The sequence below is a fragment of the Heloderma suspectum genome, chromosome 7, assembly GCF_057233095.1.
Source record: "Heloderma suspectum isolate Gila_16-S chromosome 7, 16-S_ref, whole genome shotgun sequence".
Lineage (NCBI taxonomy): Eukaryota > Metazoa > Chordata > Lepidosauria > Squamata > Helodermatidae > Heloderma > Heloderma suspectum.
Genome location: NC_139464.1, coordinates 5,051,162 through 5,066,989, shown reverse-complemented (window position 1 = coordinate 5,066,989; position 15,828 = coordinate 5,051,162). Strand labels below are relative to the sequence as shown.

The 15,828-nt window shown below is 52.1% G+C and overlaps 1 protein-coding gene across 6 annotated transcripts in view; it reads left to right on the top strand.

Moving 5' to 3' along the window:
• LOC146339280 (uncharacterized) overlaps positions 1-11,159 on the top strand; it is a 41,553-nt gene extending 30,394 nt beyond the window's left edge. For 2 of the 6 annotated variants that reach the window (XM_084808965.1, XM_084808963.1), the window contains 10 exons: positions 656-839; positions 1,368-1,467; positions 1,726-1,844; positions 2,452-2,489; positions 3,435-3,547; positions 4,297-4,445; positions 5,718-5,812; positions 6,416-6,446; positions 10,012-10,120; positions 10,576-11,159. In XM_084808965.1, coding sequence (XP_084665091.1) covers positions 656-839; positions 1,368-1,467; positions 1,726-1,844; positions 2,452-2,489; positions 3,435-3,547; positions 4,297-4,445; positions 5,718-5,812; positions 6,416-6,446; positions 10,012-10,120; positions 10,576-10,649 — 1,012 coding nt within the window. In that variant the 3' untranslated portion in view covers positions 10,650-11,159. Of the gene's footprint in view, positions 1-655; positions 840-1,367; positions 1,468-1,725; positions 1,845-2,451; positions 2,490-3,434; positions 3,548-4,296; positions 4,446-5,717; positions 5,813-6,415; positions 6,495-10,011; positions 10,121-10,575 lie in introns of all 6 variants that reach the window. The other 4 variants (XM_084808964.1, XM_084808962.1, XR_014784215.1 and 1 more) reach the window with 2 other exon arrangements.
• Positions 11,160-15,828: the final 4,669 nt, after the last annotated feature.

Below are 15,828 nucleotides of genomic sequence, written 5' to 3'. Positions count from 1 at the left end.
GGCCCCTACAGTCTCCTTCCCCCCCGCCCCCCCCGAACGCTCCCTTTCCTCCTCCTCTGAGTTTGCTTTTCCGACCTCGGACAGCTGGCACGGATCTTTCTGGGTTGGCTGCGAGGGGGCGGATCTCCCTGACTCCTCCTTCCGAGGCCGGAGCGCTGTCCTATGGTCCTGAGCCATCCTCCGGTCCCTGGAACACTCGCCCAGGGACCTAGGGTTGCTCTCCGAATCTTTAATGTGTTGCTCTGATGATTAACTCTACTGCTGGCTCTTTAATATTTTCCATGTGTTCAGTGGTCTCATATTTTATTATTTTGACAATGATGATTGCAAACTGTCCCAAGGGCATTTGCCAGATGCGGTGGCATCTAAGTTGAATAGCCAGACAAACAAGTCTGCCACCCGGGGCATCTGGGGAGCCTGTGTGGAGGAGGAGGGGCTGGACCTCTCTTGGCCTGCACCTTTGAACGCAGGGTTGGCAAGATGCTCAGGGCTCCTGTCCACGCGGGATGCGTCTGAATGCGCAGCAGTGTTCATCCCCCTTTTCTCCCGCTCTTCCTCCCAAGAGCTTAGGGCATCACTCACTAGCCTGGGCCGGCTGGGGTCAGCGACTTTGACTCACGGGAGCCCCCCCCGCCTTCCCTTTATTCTCTTCCAGCATCTCGGCGCAGAGTAACTTTGCAGTGGGAGCCGTGGTGAACGCCACGTTCGGCTCCATCACAGAGCTCACCTTCTACATCACCGCGCTCATCAAGGGCGCCCGCGAGAAGAACAAGTGCTACGAGGAGATCGTCAAGTCTGCGCTGACCGGGACCCTCTTGGGCTGCATCCTTTTTGTCCCGGTGAGTCGGGCGCTGGCCTGTCGCAGCTTGGTGGCTCGTTCGTCGTCTTCGCAGTCGCAGCTCTTTCCACCAGCCGCGGGTTCTGGAATTGAATTTTGCAACCAGAACATAGCATGCTGCTATGCACAGCTTGAATAAACATGTGCAAATTGGGCGCATTTGTATACACCTCCTTTCCAGATCTTAATGGTGTGACTTTGCTGGAAAGGAAAATAATAATAATATCCTTTGCGGATCTTGGAAATTACGATGATTCGATTATGAAGGGAAGGTCTCATTCTTGCCCAGCTGAAGGGAAGGTCTCATTCTAGCCGAGGTTTTGCCTAACTGGGTGTCCTCCAAATGTTTTGAACTACAACTTCCACTATGCTGGCTGGGGATGATGGAAGTTGCAGTCGAACACATCTGGAGGGTGTTCGGTTGCGGGAGGCTGTTCTCGCCTTTCCAGCTCGCTCTGTGCGTCTCTTCCAAGCCCATGCTGGCAAATGCAAGGACAGTAAATCTCCTCCTCCTCCTCTCCCCTTCAAGGGCTTGTGTATGGTGATTGGAGGCATCCGACACCAAGAGCAGAAGTTCAACAGCAGGTCAGCCGGGGTCAGCTCTGCTCTCCTCTTCCTGTCCGTTGGAGGTAAGGTGTGCACGCATGCGTGTGTGAGAGAGATCTTCCCCCCACTTCCCCTGCTAGCAGACCCTCCCCAGAAGGCAGCCCCTGAGAGCGCCACCGAAATGGAACTTGGATGAAGGGGGTTCAGCACCCCTGCAGTGTGCATTGGTCTTTGCCCGGAGAAGCGGGTCGGCCTGGCCCTGGCTGGGGCAGGGAGCCGCAGAAGAGGCGGACTAGTCGAACCCTATTTGGCGACCTTTCCTCGCGCTCCTTTTCTGCCAGGTGTCTTTGCTCCGACGCTCTTCTCCAAAGTCTACGGGAGGCTGGTCTGCGGCGAGTGTCAGAACCTCACCCAAGAACCGCCTGGACACTACGTATGCCAGAGCTGCCACTTCGACTTGGTGAGTAGGAAGGTCCAGGCTTCACTTGGAGCTGGCATTTAACTAGCGGAAGTACAGGAATTTCATGTATGTTCGCAAATCATCTGAAAATGTCATGTTCACAATCCCGAACTTAAGCATGGGCAGCAGAATGTTTTCGATAAATGTCACCAGATCCACGAATATTGCGAAGATGTTTGAAAAACGTGCATTTTAAAAAACTACACATTTAAAAATGCAAATGTTTACAGTTTAGAAAATGGGGGGAAGTGTGCACTTTTGAAAAATATGCACAGAAATGTGTGCTTTTCCCACTCGATTTAACCAACCACTCAGAGCCCTGTTAAAAACTCTCTTTCTTGCCCTATAAGAACCCATGGGTGAAGCCCTGCTTCAGCCTCCCCAAACCTGCGCCCCCAGGTGTGTCAGACTACAACTCCTAACGTTTGGCTGGGGATGCTGGGAGTTGTAGTCCAACACATCTGGAGGGTGCCAAGTTGAGGAAGGCTTGCCTTACTTGGATGCACTTTGGTTTGCTGAATCGTTCAGATGCCTCCAAAGATTTTGGTTTCCTTGCTTCTGAGTTTATAACATCCGGTATCTAATGTTTTAAATGATCTCTTGGTAGATGGAGAACAACGGGACCCTCTACTACAGCCACATTGAGTAAGTATCTCCTAGCCGTTGCTTGGGGGAGGGGGCCGACTCGCCACACATGTTTCATGGGCTGCTCGGAGGAGCCGTTAGCTTTATTTCTTCTCCTCTGTCTCTCCTTTAACTCCCCCTGGTCATGGGAACCGCTGATAGAGCTGAAGGAGGGCTGATGTGATTGTGCCACAACCATCATTGTGGCTGATGGAGCCACAAAGTCTCTCTCTGCCTGTCACATGCAGGGGCCCTTAATGTGCCATTTACCTGCACCTTTGCGACAGTTGGAAATGCTGCGGCCCAAGGCATTAGCTAGCTAGCAGCCGATACATGTCCCCACAGTTTCTTCAGCCAAGCTGCAGCCTGGCTCAATGTCACGAGGATGTGCTTTGAATGCAGGGGATCCCTGGACTCTCCTATTAGTTGTAGAAATGTAAAAATTCTGCTGGGAACTTTGCAGAGCTGTTGTCTGTTGGTGCAGACATCTCAGGATATGTCCGATCTGGTATGGGGTGGTTACAAAGGTTGTGCAGGGGTGGGGAACCTCAGGACTGGGGGTCGCATCTGGCCTTCTGAGGTTCCCCAGATGGCCACACCCCCGTCCCCCCAGCCAGCAATCCTTGGAGCTTTCCCAGCTTTTTCCATTTCCCCCCTGCTTCTGTGCGGGTGAAGTGCCTCTCCTCAGGGTTAGTTATGGACAGTAAGAGCTTTACGGTAAAATACACTGGTATTTTTGGCCCTGCCCCTTTTGCCTTCGGCCCCGCCCACCACTGGAATGTGGCCCCTGAAATGGAATTCACCTCTCCAGCCGAAAGGGGTTCGGCACGCCTGCCTTCCGGTTTGGGGCTTGGCTTCAGGAGTTTCTGTTACCCGGGTGGGTGGGTGGCCGGGCGGGGATGGGACGGGATGGGATGGAAACTCCTCTTGGGGCTTCTTATCCTTCCAACGCTTTGTGCCTGGCAGACCCCTGGTGTACACGGTGTCGCTGCTGCTTCCCGTGGCGTATCTCATCGGGCTCATCTTCACCCTGAAGACGCACTCGCACATCTATGACATTCACATCAGCGATTGCCACAGTAAGTCTGCTCCTGGGTGGGAGGTTTGAGGGTGGGACGTGTGTCCGAACCGAAAGAGCAGCTTTAGTCCCAGGCTTCTTTCTCGCAAGGAGGCGCAACGTGCATCCCAGGCAAGGGGATCCTGCCTTTGGCTGGCGCAGCGAGGCCGCCTCTCCGACACGGAGGAAAGGCCTTTGGGGCTGGGGTCTTTCTACTCTCTTCCCAGACTTGCAGGATACCAGTCATCCCCTTAATGTGATTGGTGTCAGGGGGCACATAAAAGATTTGGGGACAAAAATTGGCATAAAATCTGCCTATGCTGATTTATAATTCATAAATAAATAGCTAGAGGTAATTATTACGATGTATTTAAATTCCACAGAAGACAAAGTCAACCAGTTCTGTTTCTCATCCCAACCATCTAAAGCAGAATAAATTCTTCAATTAATTTGCACCCTGCCCCAGACCATCCCGACCAAGAGAACAAGCTGTTCTCTAACATTAATTGCCTTGCAGAGTCCCCTCTGAAAATCGCCCCCTGTGTGGCAATTAAGTGTGGGGCGAACCTTCAGTTGGCACTGATGGACATGTATGGCTCTGTGGAATAGATCCGGGGCCTGTGGGAAATAGGTTCAGGGCTTGGCCCTCATGGGCCCAAGCATAACAGGACCCCAGGATGGGTGGGGTTTGGGGTCAGGGCAAGCTGGGTTGTTGCCAGGCCCTGGTTTGGTGTTGTTTGCCTGTGAACAGGCTTGTCCTCTTCTCCCCAGTGCCCGGCCACCAGCACTGCGCGGTGGTCCACTGGTCCCGCTGGAGGGCCATGGTCATCCTGCTGGTGGCCACCCTCTGCATGTCTGCCTGCGCTGACCTGGCCACGGAGCACATCAGCCCCATCCTGAAGAACTCGCCGGTGTCTCAGGTACGGGGCCCCAGAAGTGGCCGGCCCCTGATGTGGAAGCCTGCAGAGGGGCTGCTGAGCACGCTGGGGGGGTGCTCAGACGTTCCCATAGGCCAGCCTGTCCCAGGAGCCCCAGAGGAGTCTGAGGGTCGGTGTGGTGGGCTGTCTGACAGGCCCTTGCCTGACTGCTCGCAGGACTCGCATGCCTAGCGAAGAGGCTGCCGCTTTGGAGGGCTGGGGAGGAACAGCTACCGAAAAGTGACTGAGGGAGCAGTCCCATGGCTGCAGGACGCTTGTAGAGGGCCGTAGGATTTTTCGGTTCCCAGAAACTGTGCTCCCTACCCCCTCGTAGCTGGCGCAGTTCTTCCCCGTTTCCTCACTCAGAAACAGAGCGTGGAAGGGGTGAAAATGGGGCGGTCCCGGGGCAGGGCGGAGACCACGAAAGCCCCTTTGTGAAGCGTTCTATGCGCCACGCAGCCTCCCCCCTCCCTCCCCTGCTCCCAAGTCTCCAGCTAGACTCACAAAATGGTGCATCTGGCCAAAACTGCTGGCAGCCGGAGCATGGAGCAGAGAATTCCCTCCGTGCTCCAGCCGCCCTGGATTGTGCCCTGGGACTGCTGCAGCAGTTGTTCCAATTACTTCCGCTCATACCTAGTGAACGTCCAACTACGTGCCGCCACTTGGAAGGAAGTGGCGCCCACCAGGGCCGCTGTGCTGCACACAGCTACCTAGCCCAGCCCCAGGGTGGGGCTGCAGAAAGGGCCCATCTCCGATGGCTGGCTATAAATCAAGTGAGTCCAACCAGTTTCAGCCCAAGGGCTGAATCCAGTGGTGGAGAAGCACTTGGGGGCCACAGTCCGGGGGTGCATGGGGCCAGAGGCAAACGGGGCCCTAAATGCCAGCATATTTCAGTGTAGCGCTTGTCTTGCCATTCACGAAGCCTTAGGAGAGGCATTTCGGTCTTCTAGAATGGGGGAGGAATGTGCAAAGGGAAGGGAACCCCGAAATGGTTGGTAGTTGGGGGGAAAGGGGCCTGGCCAAGGGAAGGGGGCACGGCCCTCTGGGCGCCCTTGGAGGGCCGGATTTCAGGCAGGCCGGGTCTGGCCCATGGAGCCCGAGTTTGTGCACATCTGCTATCAGTGGAGGCTGGTGGCTCAGATGTCAGTGGGGTGGCCAATCCACTCTGGGTTTCGGTCAGAACTCCAAAGGAGCTCTCCAAGGGTTCGCTGCCCCACTAACGTCAGAGCCACCAGCTCCTGCTGCCTGCTATGAACCGAGCCCTCCGTGTCTCAGTATTTCATAGGCGTGACGGTGCTGGCCATGGTGCCCGAGATCCCCGAGATCGTCAATGGCATCCAGTTTGCCCTGCAGAACAATCTCAGCTTGAGGTGGGTTGGCCCGAGCCCGGCTTTCAGGGCCCTTTCCGTGTGGCTCTTCCTTGTGTTCTCGAAAGGCCTCGGGCACTCTGGTCTGTTCCTCTGTCACATGCCCTAAACTGTGGGTGTCCAGTGTCCAGCTTCAGTGTGGGGGAGTGGAAGCGAAGCGGCCGTGCACCTCGGCCCACCTGGCTCAGTGCTGTCGACGCTGCCTGGCAGCTGTGGCTCTCCGGGGTTTCCGGCAGGATTATTCCCCAGCCCTACCTGGAGCAGCTGCTGGGACTGGCCTTGAGGCCTTCTGCAGGCCCAGCGGGGGCTCTGCCACGGAGCCGTGGCCCCCTCGCAGGACTGTGGGCAGCTGCTCGGTCCAGCTGCCACGGGATCTTTCCGCGCAGCCCTGGGCTTGCACGGTGCTGGCTACTCCCCACCCCGAGCGCCACACATCCCGGGGTGAATGAGGGCGCCGCGGTGGTTGGGTGTGTCTGGAATGGCGTCCGGTTTTTGTGCAGCCCGCGCCTGCTGTTCCTGGAAGGTGGGAAGCGTAGCTATGCCGGCTGCCTGCACTTCTGCCTCTGTGCCTCCTTCACCGCCCCGTCCATCTGTTCTGTGTTCTAGCATCGAGATCGGGAACTGCATCGCTGTCCAGGTCTGCATGCTCCAGATCCCCATCCTTGTGCTATTCACAATCTTCTCTGTAAGTCCCGGGAGGACCGGGGAGGCGGGGGCTGGACAAGAAGAATTCTCTGCCCTTTGTAGCAGGCACATGCCCCCTCCCCTAGTCCCTAGGAAATGTGACCCATTCTTCCGACGCTCTGTCCAGAGCACTGCAGTAAGACATTTGTGGCAGACGTGGGGCACAATCCTTTGCACGTTGAGACAGAAAACAGTCTTCCAGCTCCAGCATGCCCTAGCCCGCCATGCTCAGAGCTGGAGGACGGTTTTCCAGCTCACCATGCATAAGACCGTGCCCTTGCTTCATGCACTACTTCTGGGATGTGCAGGGTAGCCACACTAACAGAGAAATCCTATATAGGTCTACTCAGAAGTAAGACCTACTGAGTTCAGTAGGACTTACTCCCACATGAGCAGGCGTGGGGTTGCAGCCTCAGTTTCTGAACAGAAGTAGACCTGGATCAGTCTTGATATAAGCAGAGGGACCGTGGGTTCCTTTTTTTTTTTACATGATGGAGAACTTGATCGCAAACCCTAAACTCACTCTAACCTCTTTGCTTCTACATTCACGAGGGTGAGAGTTACCCGGCCCTGGTGAGATCAAGGCTCTTCCTTCCCAGTATTTATTGATTTATGGTATTGTTTTGGTTACATTTATACCCAATAGTGTAGTGGCAAATCCAGAAGTGCAGGGCCCCTTTGTGACAGTCACAGCCACAGCCACGCCCCCTCACAGCCCCTTCTCAGGTTGCACAACCTTGCCAGATGCATAGCCTTCAACGGGGATCCAGAAACAGTGCAGCTGAGAGGAAGGCGGGGGGTTTCCATCGGACCTCTGAGAGAAAAAGGCAGGGGCATTAAAATCTTTTCCACCCATTCACTCACACACAAACGTTTTAGATTTCGAAGATATCGTCTACGGAAGCTTCACCCTCTCAACTCAGCCCTCATGGACAGATCCCTTCTCTGTCAAACAGCCCCCTGCACGCCCCTAGCGCCCCAGCGTTGCCCATCAGCCTGCCCTGAGCTCCTTCATTATATCTCCCCCCCTCCAATAGAAATGTCCACACACCCAGCTGGATTGAACCACACACACACACACAGAGTGGTGTAGTGGTAAGTGTGGAAATGATGGAGCTCATTGTGACAGTCTCCAAGGGCAGTCCGAAAATTGCAGGCAGCTGTGTCGATCCCTATCAACAAGCCAGTTCTAGGTGTGTTCATCTCCACCAGGGGCACATCTTTGGTAAAGCCAATAGGTCTCAATTGCCCATTCCAGACCAAGTCACCCCAAATACTTTGCATTCCAACATGGAACAACATATTGTGGCTTGGGAAATTCATTCCCCCCACAGCTACAGTGAGGATTGCAGCTAAGCTCAGAGGGAACAGGGAATTCCGAGGGGGGTGGCAGATGACATCAGAGTCCCTGCTAATGAAAAAGTGCCGGGGCTGCGTCCCTGCGAGCCCGGCCTCCGCTACACCGCTGTTTATACCCTGCCTTTCCATAAAAAATGCCCAAGGCAGCAATAGATAAATAAGATCATATGAACCAAGTAGAGTTGATAGAGAAACATCAGGGAATGTTCCAAGGTCAATGGTAAGTGGATGTAGCTAAAAGAGTTTAAAATTCCCTGTGTGCATTGGCACAACCCTATGCATGTTTGGACAGAAAAAAGTCCTATCGCTCCCAGCATGCTGCTGCCAGCCATGCTGGCTGGGGAATGGTGGGAATCACTGGATTTTTTCTGTCTAAGCATACATAGGATTGCAGCCTAAATGTGTGCCGGGGCTTGTGAACGTGCCCCAAGAGAATGGCTAGTAGGCCACAAGGAACAAATTAACACTTCCAAGCAGGGTCCACAGAGAACGTCGCCCTCCAGATGCATTGGACTCGAACACCCATAATTCCCTGCCAGCATAGTCATATATTTATATATAGCTTGTAAAACGGATTAGAGAAATGTACTGGAATTGCAGCATATAAATGGTGAAAGCATATAAGCTCAGCAGTAAATCATGTAAGAGTATTGAAAACATGGCATACAAGAAGGGTCCCCAACCTTTTTGGATTAATGGGCCCATTTGGAGTTTTGGGGGAGTGTTGTGGGCACCCTCACAAAATGGCAGCCATGGTAGGCATGGCCGATCACAAAGCACCTATTTCCCAGAAGGCAAACTGAGACTAAAAGAAAAATAACTTGCCCAAGAACCTAAGAACAAGGCAGAGGTGTGGTCTGAGCTCTAGAACACAAAACCAGTCTCTTGAACCCAAATAAAGATGGTGCTTGAGGGCAGCGCTTTCGTTGCAGCATGCCAGCCTCCCAGTTAATTTTTTGTTAAATAAAATAAACATGAGGGGCAGGAAACCTGGCGGGGCCAAGAGAGGTGTCCACAAGCCTGGTGCCCGTAGGCATCACGATGGAGACCCCAGATATGAAATTCCAATTTATAAATGGAATGTAAAGGAGCAGTGTATACACAGAAGAGGACAATGTATACAATGACTAGTGCATGCAGTGGCTAAGCTGTGGCATAAAATGTACAAAACCAGAAAGGCCAAAAGAGAAGACATGAGAATGGATTAGGAAAGGAGATGGTGGTGGTAAAATGGGAAAGGAAAGAAGGAAAAACTAAGGAGAATGGACTTAATTAGAGCTGTGAATAGAGCCTGCCCATGAACGCTCTGGCATAGGAAAGGAGAAGGTTTTGTAAAACTTAACGAGTGTAGCAATGGCAGGAAAGGGTCCCCAGATCTAAGGGCATAGGCAGGCTGGCCCAGGGAGAGGCGTTGCCTCGTATACCGGGGCCCCAAGTCGTTCAGGGCTTTGTAGGTCAACACCAGCACCTTCAGTTCATATACATAGGGATGGTGTGTGGTCTCTCTTGAAGTAGCTGCCTCTTGATGTTAATTTGTCCCGGAGCAATCTTTATTCCCAGATCCTCTGCCTAGAAGTGGATAGGATGGGGGAGGGGAGAACTGCCCCGCCACCGGTGGAGAGGAGTTCTGCCAGGGGCAGGGGGTTGCATGTCGGCCCTGGCGGTCCCCAGTATGCCTGCAGAAAGCCTGGGACGCCTAGGGCCTGGAATGAGCATCACAAAAGCAGCTCGCAAGTGGTGGGCCATAACTCTTGTCCAGATGCCTGGGCAAAGAAGTACATCTTTTCCGGGCACCAAAAAGATGACCAGGTCGGCCAGCACCAGGTGAACGTCCCTGTGGGGAGAGTTCTGTGAGCTTGGGGCTATCACAGATAGGGCAACTGGGCGGTAGCTGAGTTAATGTTGCCCTGACGTTTATTTCACCACAGTTTGTGGAGTATGTGAAAATTGTGCAGGCCAGATAAATAACATTTGACATCGGCAGATGGTCAGACAAATTTGGCATGGAGAACTCAACTGACAAATCTTCCCCGGAAAGGATAGGGTTTTTTAAATGTGGAGTTCTAAGAGTGAGAAGAGGCCTTCTAGTGATCATTTTCTCTAAACCTCCAGCACTGTTATTGTCCGTTGCCTCACTTGGTCCTTCTTCCTCTCTGCAGCCCACGGATTTCATCCTGGTCTTCAGTGACCTCCATGTCTACGCCAGTATATTCAGCGTGGTCCTCATTAATTACATCTTCATGGACGGCAAATGCGACTATTTCCAAGGTAACGGGGCTCAGATTTCTAGAGCTGGGTTCCAATGCTGCCTGCTGAGGTTATGTCAGTCTTCCCCAACCTGGTGCCTTCCAGATGTGTTGGACTCCAACTTGCATCACGCCCAGCCAACATATAATCATATTCACGTGGTTTAGGGAGGGGGTAGCAAACCGTGAGGTCAGAGGAAAATGAAATGAGAAAATACAGGCAGTGACGATTGCATTGTTAACAGTGGCTGTTCACTGAACAGTTGCTGATGATAACGCAGACATCTTGGCGTTGGTAAGCTAATCAACACATATGGTGCAATTTAAAAAAACACAAACCTTTATCCTGATTCAAGCCACAGGTGACAGAATTGAACCTCTTGATATATTGTAGTTCAGCAGTGTCACATTGCAGTCCCTCTTTGAAGTCCCTTCCACCTTTAATGTTGATGTGCTCTCTGTTTGCTCCTGCCCCAGGAACTGTGCTGGTGATGGTTTACTTCATCCTCCTTGCGGTCTACTACTTTTCTCCCTCTCCTGCTGGCTGCTGAAGCTTCGCTCCACTGGGGCACATATTCCTGCCCGTTTGGGAGGCAGCTGCTTCCCACAAGTACTTTCTTCCAAGAAACGTCTCTCTCGGGGACTTGTTCAGGCCTGGCTTTTTTCGAACTCCTGGAAAGCCACTGACTCTGTCAAGCTAAAGAGACTCCTGCAGACTCTTCCAACCTAAACTGTGTGACACATGCATGCACGTGCGCGCGCGCGCACACACACACCCCACTTCAATGTTTTAAACAAAGAGGTTGGAGCAGGAGTCGCAAGCAGTGCTGGCGAACTCCTGTGGACCCAAGAAGGAACTTAGTGGCAGAAAACGATGCTGCTTCTCCTCTGCAGAAGAAGGTTCCTGAGGACCAGAGAACTCCTTCGATGTTTTTTTAAGATTCCTGTTACGTCTGTTCACAACGGCTACCTCATGTCGGTGCCGCCGCTGCCGACAGAAACACCTCCAAGTAAAGCTGCCACTGTTTAGACAGAGCACAATAAAGGAAGTCTGTTTTGAATACGTTCTGCTCAACTTGCCAGTAAGAATGTTGTGTGCTTAGAGGCCGGCATGGAGGAGTCACCATCCTTTGTCTTGAGAGGAGGATTTGTGGTGGTGAGTCCCCTTTTCCTGAGCTTGTTCCTCTGTGGGAGGCAAAGGCAGGAGCTGTAGAAGCTCCACCAGAGAAGCTCCAAGGCTGTTTGTCTTCGCTTTTACTGTACATCACCCTTCCCCAACCTGATGCCCTCCAGATGCAGTCCAACACATCTGGTCTGCAGGATGCTGGAAGTTGTAGTGCAACACATCTGGAGGACGCCAATTTGGGGCAGACTGATGTACATGTTTGAAGGATAAACTGGTGTGTGTGTGTAGGAGAGGAGTATTCCTGGAGGAGAAAGCTGTCGATGCCTGCTAGTCTTGATGGCTGTATCCTCCCTCCAGCATCAGCAGCAGCGAGCCTGTGTTCACCAGTTGCTGGGGACCGGGAGGGTGCTGTTGCACTTGGGTCCTGTTTGTGGTTTCCCATGGCAGCTGGTTGGTCACTGTGTGAACAGAGAATGCTGGGCTATATGGACCCTTGGTCTGATCCAGCAGGGCTCTTCTTCTGTTCCCTGTGTCATGCTCCTGGTTGTAGGACAGCCCTCTAAATTTTCCTGATGGCATCTGTTTCCGCCTCATTTTCTTGAACTTTTATCTTGCCTCTTGCCTCCAAAAGCCCCGCAAGTTAATCTGCACCATTATAAAAACATTTTAAACCTGCTGCTAGCAAGGTTTTCACCAGCAAGCAAACCGGACGTGCTAGGACCCCAGGTCCCCATGGCTGTGGAGGGCCTGTTCCTCGAGTGCCCGCCTGCCTGTCATCAAAAGCTCACAGGAGAAGCTGTCTTTCTCCAGCCCGCAGAGCTGGGGTAGAGGTCCTGGCACCCGCCAGGACCCCTGCTGCCCACCACCCCCACTCCTGCTGCTGCTGCTGCCTCCTGCTGTGCTCAGCACTACGAAGCAGGAAGTCACCAGAGCAGGAGACTTGCTCCCGAGATGCCGACTCCTTCTTCCTCGCTGCTGAGGTGAGTGTGGCAGGAGTGAGCAGGGCTGCCCCAAGACCTTTTGCCGCCTGAGGCGAAGGACAAGAGGGCGCTCCCATTCCATGTACTCCGCTCTCCTGAAGGCAGGAGGCTAACTTAGGACGCACAGAGCAGGCCGCATGGCATGCAGGTCTCTCCTCCAACACCTCCCAGCATCTGCTGCCTGAGGCATCTAATTTACTCTTCCTCATGGTAGGGCCAGCCCTGGGGGTGGAGCAATGGAGGTAGTGGGGGACAGAGGTAGCGGGGAAGGAATATGGAAAGAGGCGTCAGGGGAAGGAAACCCCGAGTAGGGAGGAGGAGGAAATGGGGGTCAAGAAAAGTGGGAATCCAGAAAGCAGGGGCACGGAGATGGGCCCAGGAAGGTTGCCAACCACTGCTTTAGAGTGTGTATGTGGAGGGCAGGCGCAACTGGGGGGCAGAAAGTAGACTGGGGGCCATGGACTGTCCGCCAGTTGCTGAACTTCTTGCAAACCATGTTGGACTAGGCCAGCCTTCTTGAGCTGGATGGTGCCATCCAGATGATTTGGACTAGAACTCACAGGATTCCTGACCATTGGCTATGTTGACGGGGTCCTAAAGTCTAAAACATCTGGATGGTCTCAGGTTAGGGAAGACTGAACTAGGTGTGCCTTGGTGATCAAGTCAGGCCCAAGATACTTTGCTGCCTGAGGCAGAGGACAAGATGGTGCCCTCCACCCTGACCCTGCACAGAAGCTGCCCAGACTGGCCATTGAATCTTACTTCATTGCCAGCTGCGGCTACTGCACCTGAGGGCAGCAAAATACCATAGGAGAGGAGGGCAGGCAAAGAGAGGTGAGCTTCTCTTCGCCCAGCATCTTGCGGTCCCTCTGTGCCCCCAGAATCAGCTGCCTCGCTCTGCCTCATGGTAGAGCAGGCTTTGGATCTAGCCAAGCGCTAACTGTGTGCTTAAGTAGTCCTACATAAACACTTTTGCTTAATATAGATTGATTTACACATGCCTTCTTTGTAAATTCAGCACATCAGTTGAGTCTTTTTTTAAATTTGATTTTATTACAAATATTTTATACTGCATTTCAGTCCTAATACCAAGGGTGGTTTACAAAAAGAATTTTTAAAAATTCAATTATAAACACAAGAAATAAGCTGAAAGCCACCAAAATATAAAAGCAGAGTTTTAAGTTGCATCTTAAAAGCTCAGGCAAGTTTAAAAAAGGCTTTACCTGGCTTTGAAAGGACAATGAAATTGGTGCCAGGCAAGCCTAGGGGAGTTTCCACAACTGGGGCACCACAACTGAGAAGGCCCTCTGCCTTACCTCTGATGCCAGGGCTACCCGCAGGAGGTCTTTAATTGAAGGTCTTAATGTATGGAGACCGGTGGGTTTGCAGATAATGACGGCAAATCAAGGGTTAAGCCCACAATTTGTTGCAGTGTTTGCTGGGTGTGTGCTACAGCCATTTTGAATATTCAACCTCAATCAGGGGCTCCTACATGATGTCTCAAGCCAGACACTATAGGTCAATTGTGGGTTAAACAACCTACAGTTAACCTACCATTAGTAGTAAGTTAACCTATAATGTCTAAGTTTGGCCATCATCTAGCAACCCCCAGTCACCCCGATTGAGGGTTGAATATTCAACAGACTGCAGAACAGGCATGTGGCAAATCGTGCGTTAATTAACCCAAGATTTGTTGCTGTTATATGTGAACAGCCCTTTGATTGAGCTCAAATCAATCCTGCAAAACTGAAGTCTTGCCCTAGAGCTGTTGATACAGGAAGCTGTCCTTCAGCCACCTGCTTCCAACCGCTCGAAGCAGGATAAATAACTCACCGTGGGCGTAGAATGCCCCATAATAGATCTCTCTGTGACCAGGGCTGTTCCCTTTCACCCCAAACATTTCTCTCCAATCGAAACTCGTGTTTTACGCATTTCTTGCAGAATCACATCTAACAGTCCCAGATGGCAATTTCAAACGACGAAGTAGAGGTATAAACCTCCCAGTAAGCTTTGGCCACCCCTACCCCTCCAAAATCAAACACCCACAAATTCAGGAGATGTGATGACACCGCATTGGCTCCCACCCAACTTTTCTGTGGGTGGAGGGCATGCTGTCCCCATGCCAAGAATAGCAAAAATACGTAGAAACTAGTAAAGAACTGGGCCTGTGCACCCGAAATGTACAGGACCAGGTTGTCATGGCCTTCTGCCATGGCAGTAAGAATGTTTAGTGACAACTACTGTGTCCTCCACTCTTAGTGGCATGCTGTTCCCTGCCTGATGGCACTCTGCAGGTAAAAAAAGCGTTGGGGGCGGATGCAGTTCAGTGCCGCCTCTCCTGGACATGTGGGTCAATCATTTGGGGTAGCCCAACGCTTATGAGGTCCACACCTCCAGTTCCTCACTTGTAATTGTCAACTGGGGTCATTATACATTGATTTACATTGCACTAAAGTGAGAGTTTTGACTGGAAAGAATTATTGTTCATCTTAAAGTGAAGCTTAAAGTTAGTGTGCATGGGCTACCTGCACAGAGCACTTTGACATTTCACTACTGCCAGCGGATGTTGACAGCTAGAGAGGAATCACTGTATTTTGCAGCTGCTGACTTACATTGCTTCATTTTAGAAATAAAGTAAAAAGGGGACAAGCTGTGGAGAAAGAACAGTTTAAGAAAGCTCCTGTTGCTGTTTATTTAAAGCTAGAGCAGGAAGATTTCAAGGGACAAAGGAAGAACAAGGGCAACCAAGCAACAGAGCTTCTTGGCATCACCTCTTTCAGCAGCGAATGCCTTTGAAGTGTTGACCATTTACTTCCTTTCCTGTCTGCTAGCTCTCTAGCAAGCACTGCCTGCCACGTAGTGGGACCTGGCAGCCACAGGCAGTAGATCTCCACTGGCAAGAGCATCTCTTTCTGCCCTCCTGCTCCCTGAGTAGCAATTTCCAGACTAACAGCCCCTCCTCTCACATTTGAGCACAAAAGGCCAGAATAAAGGGGCAAGCTCTTTTTAGCTGCACCCTTTCAGGCAAGGGGCAGGGCGGCAGCGCGGGGGGGGGGGGGTGTTATCTGCTCCTCCACACGCACACACACAAAACCCACAAAGCTTCACACACTTTGAAAAATAGAATGGCAAAGAGAAAAGAGCCTTGACCCTGATGTGCTGCTTTTTAAAGTACGTGGAGTTATTTTGCTCACAGAGGACTATTCAAACTTGTAAACCCCACCACCTCTTGACAATGCACGGAATGGCAGAGGCAAGGGAGAGTTTTACCAGTTGATTCTACTGTAAACTAAGCCAGCCCTCAGGTTTGTTTCAGTGAGAGGCAACAACTGCCAGATGAGGCATTGAGTGTCATTGAATGTGGAGACACGCAAGACTGGAGGCAGAGCACACACATGCACAGCCTGTGGTCACCCGTTTTAACATCAGACCATGCTTTGGTGCTATGGGACCAAAGCCTAGTCGGACATGGAGGCAAACTGCACTTGCTGCTAAATTAGAGTTGGAAATCCTTGAGTACAGCCTGCAAGGAGGGTGTGCTGGCAAGCCTGACCCTGTTCACAGCCAAACCATAGTTTGATATTACATGTGACTGTAGTGTTATATTCGACACCCCGCCCACCC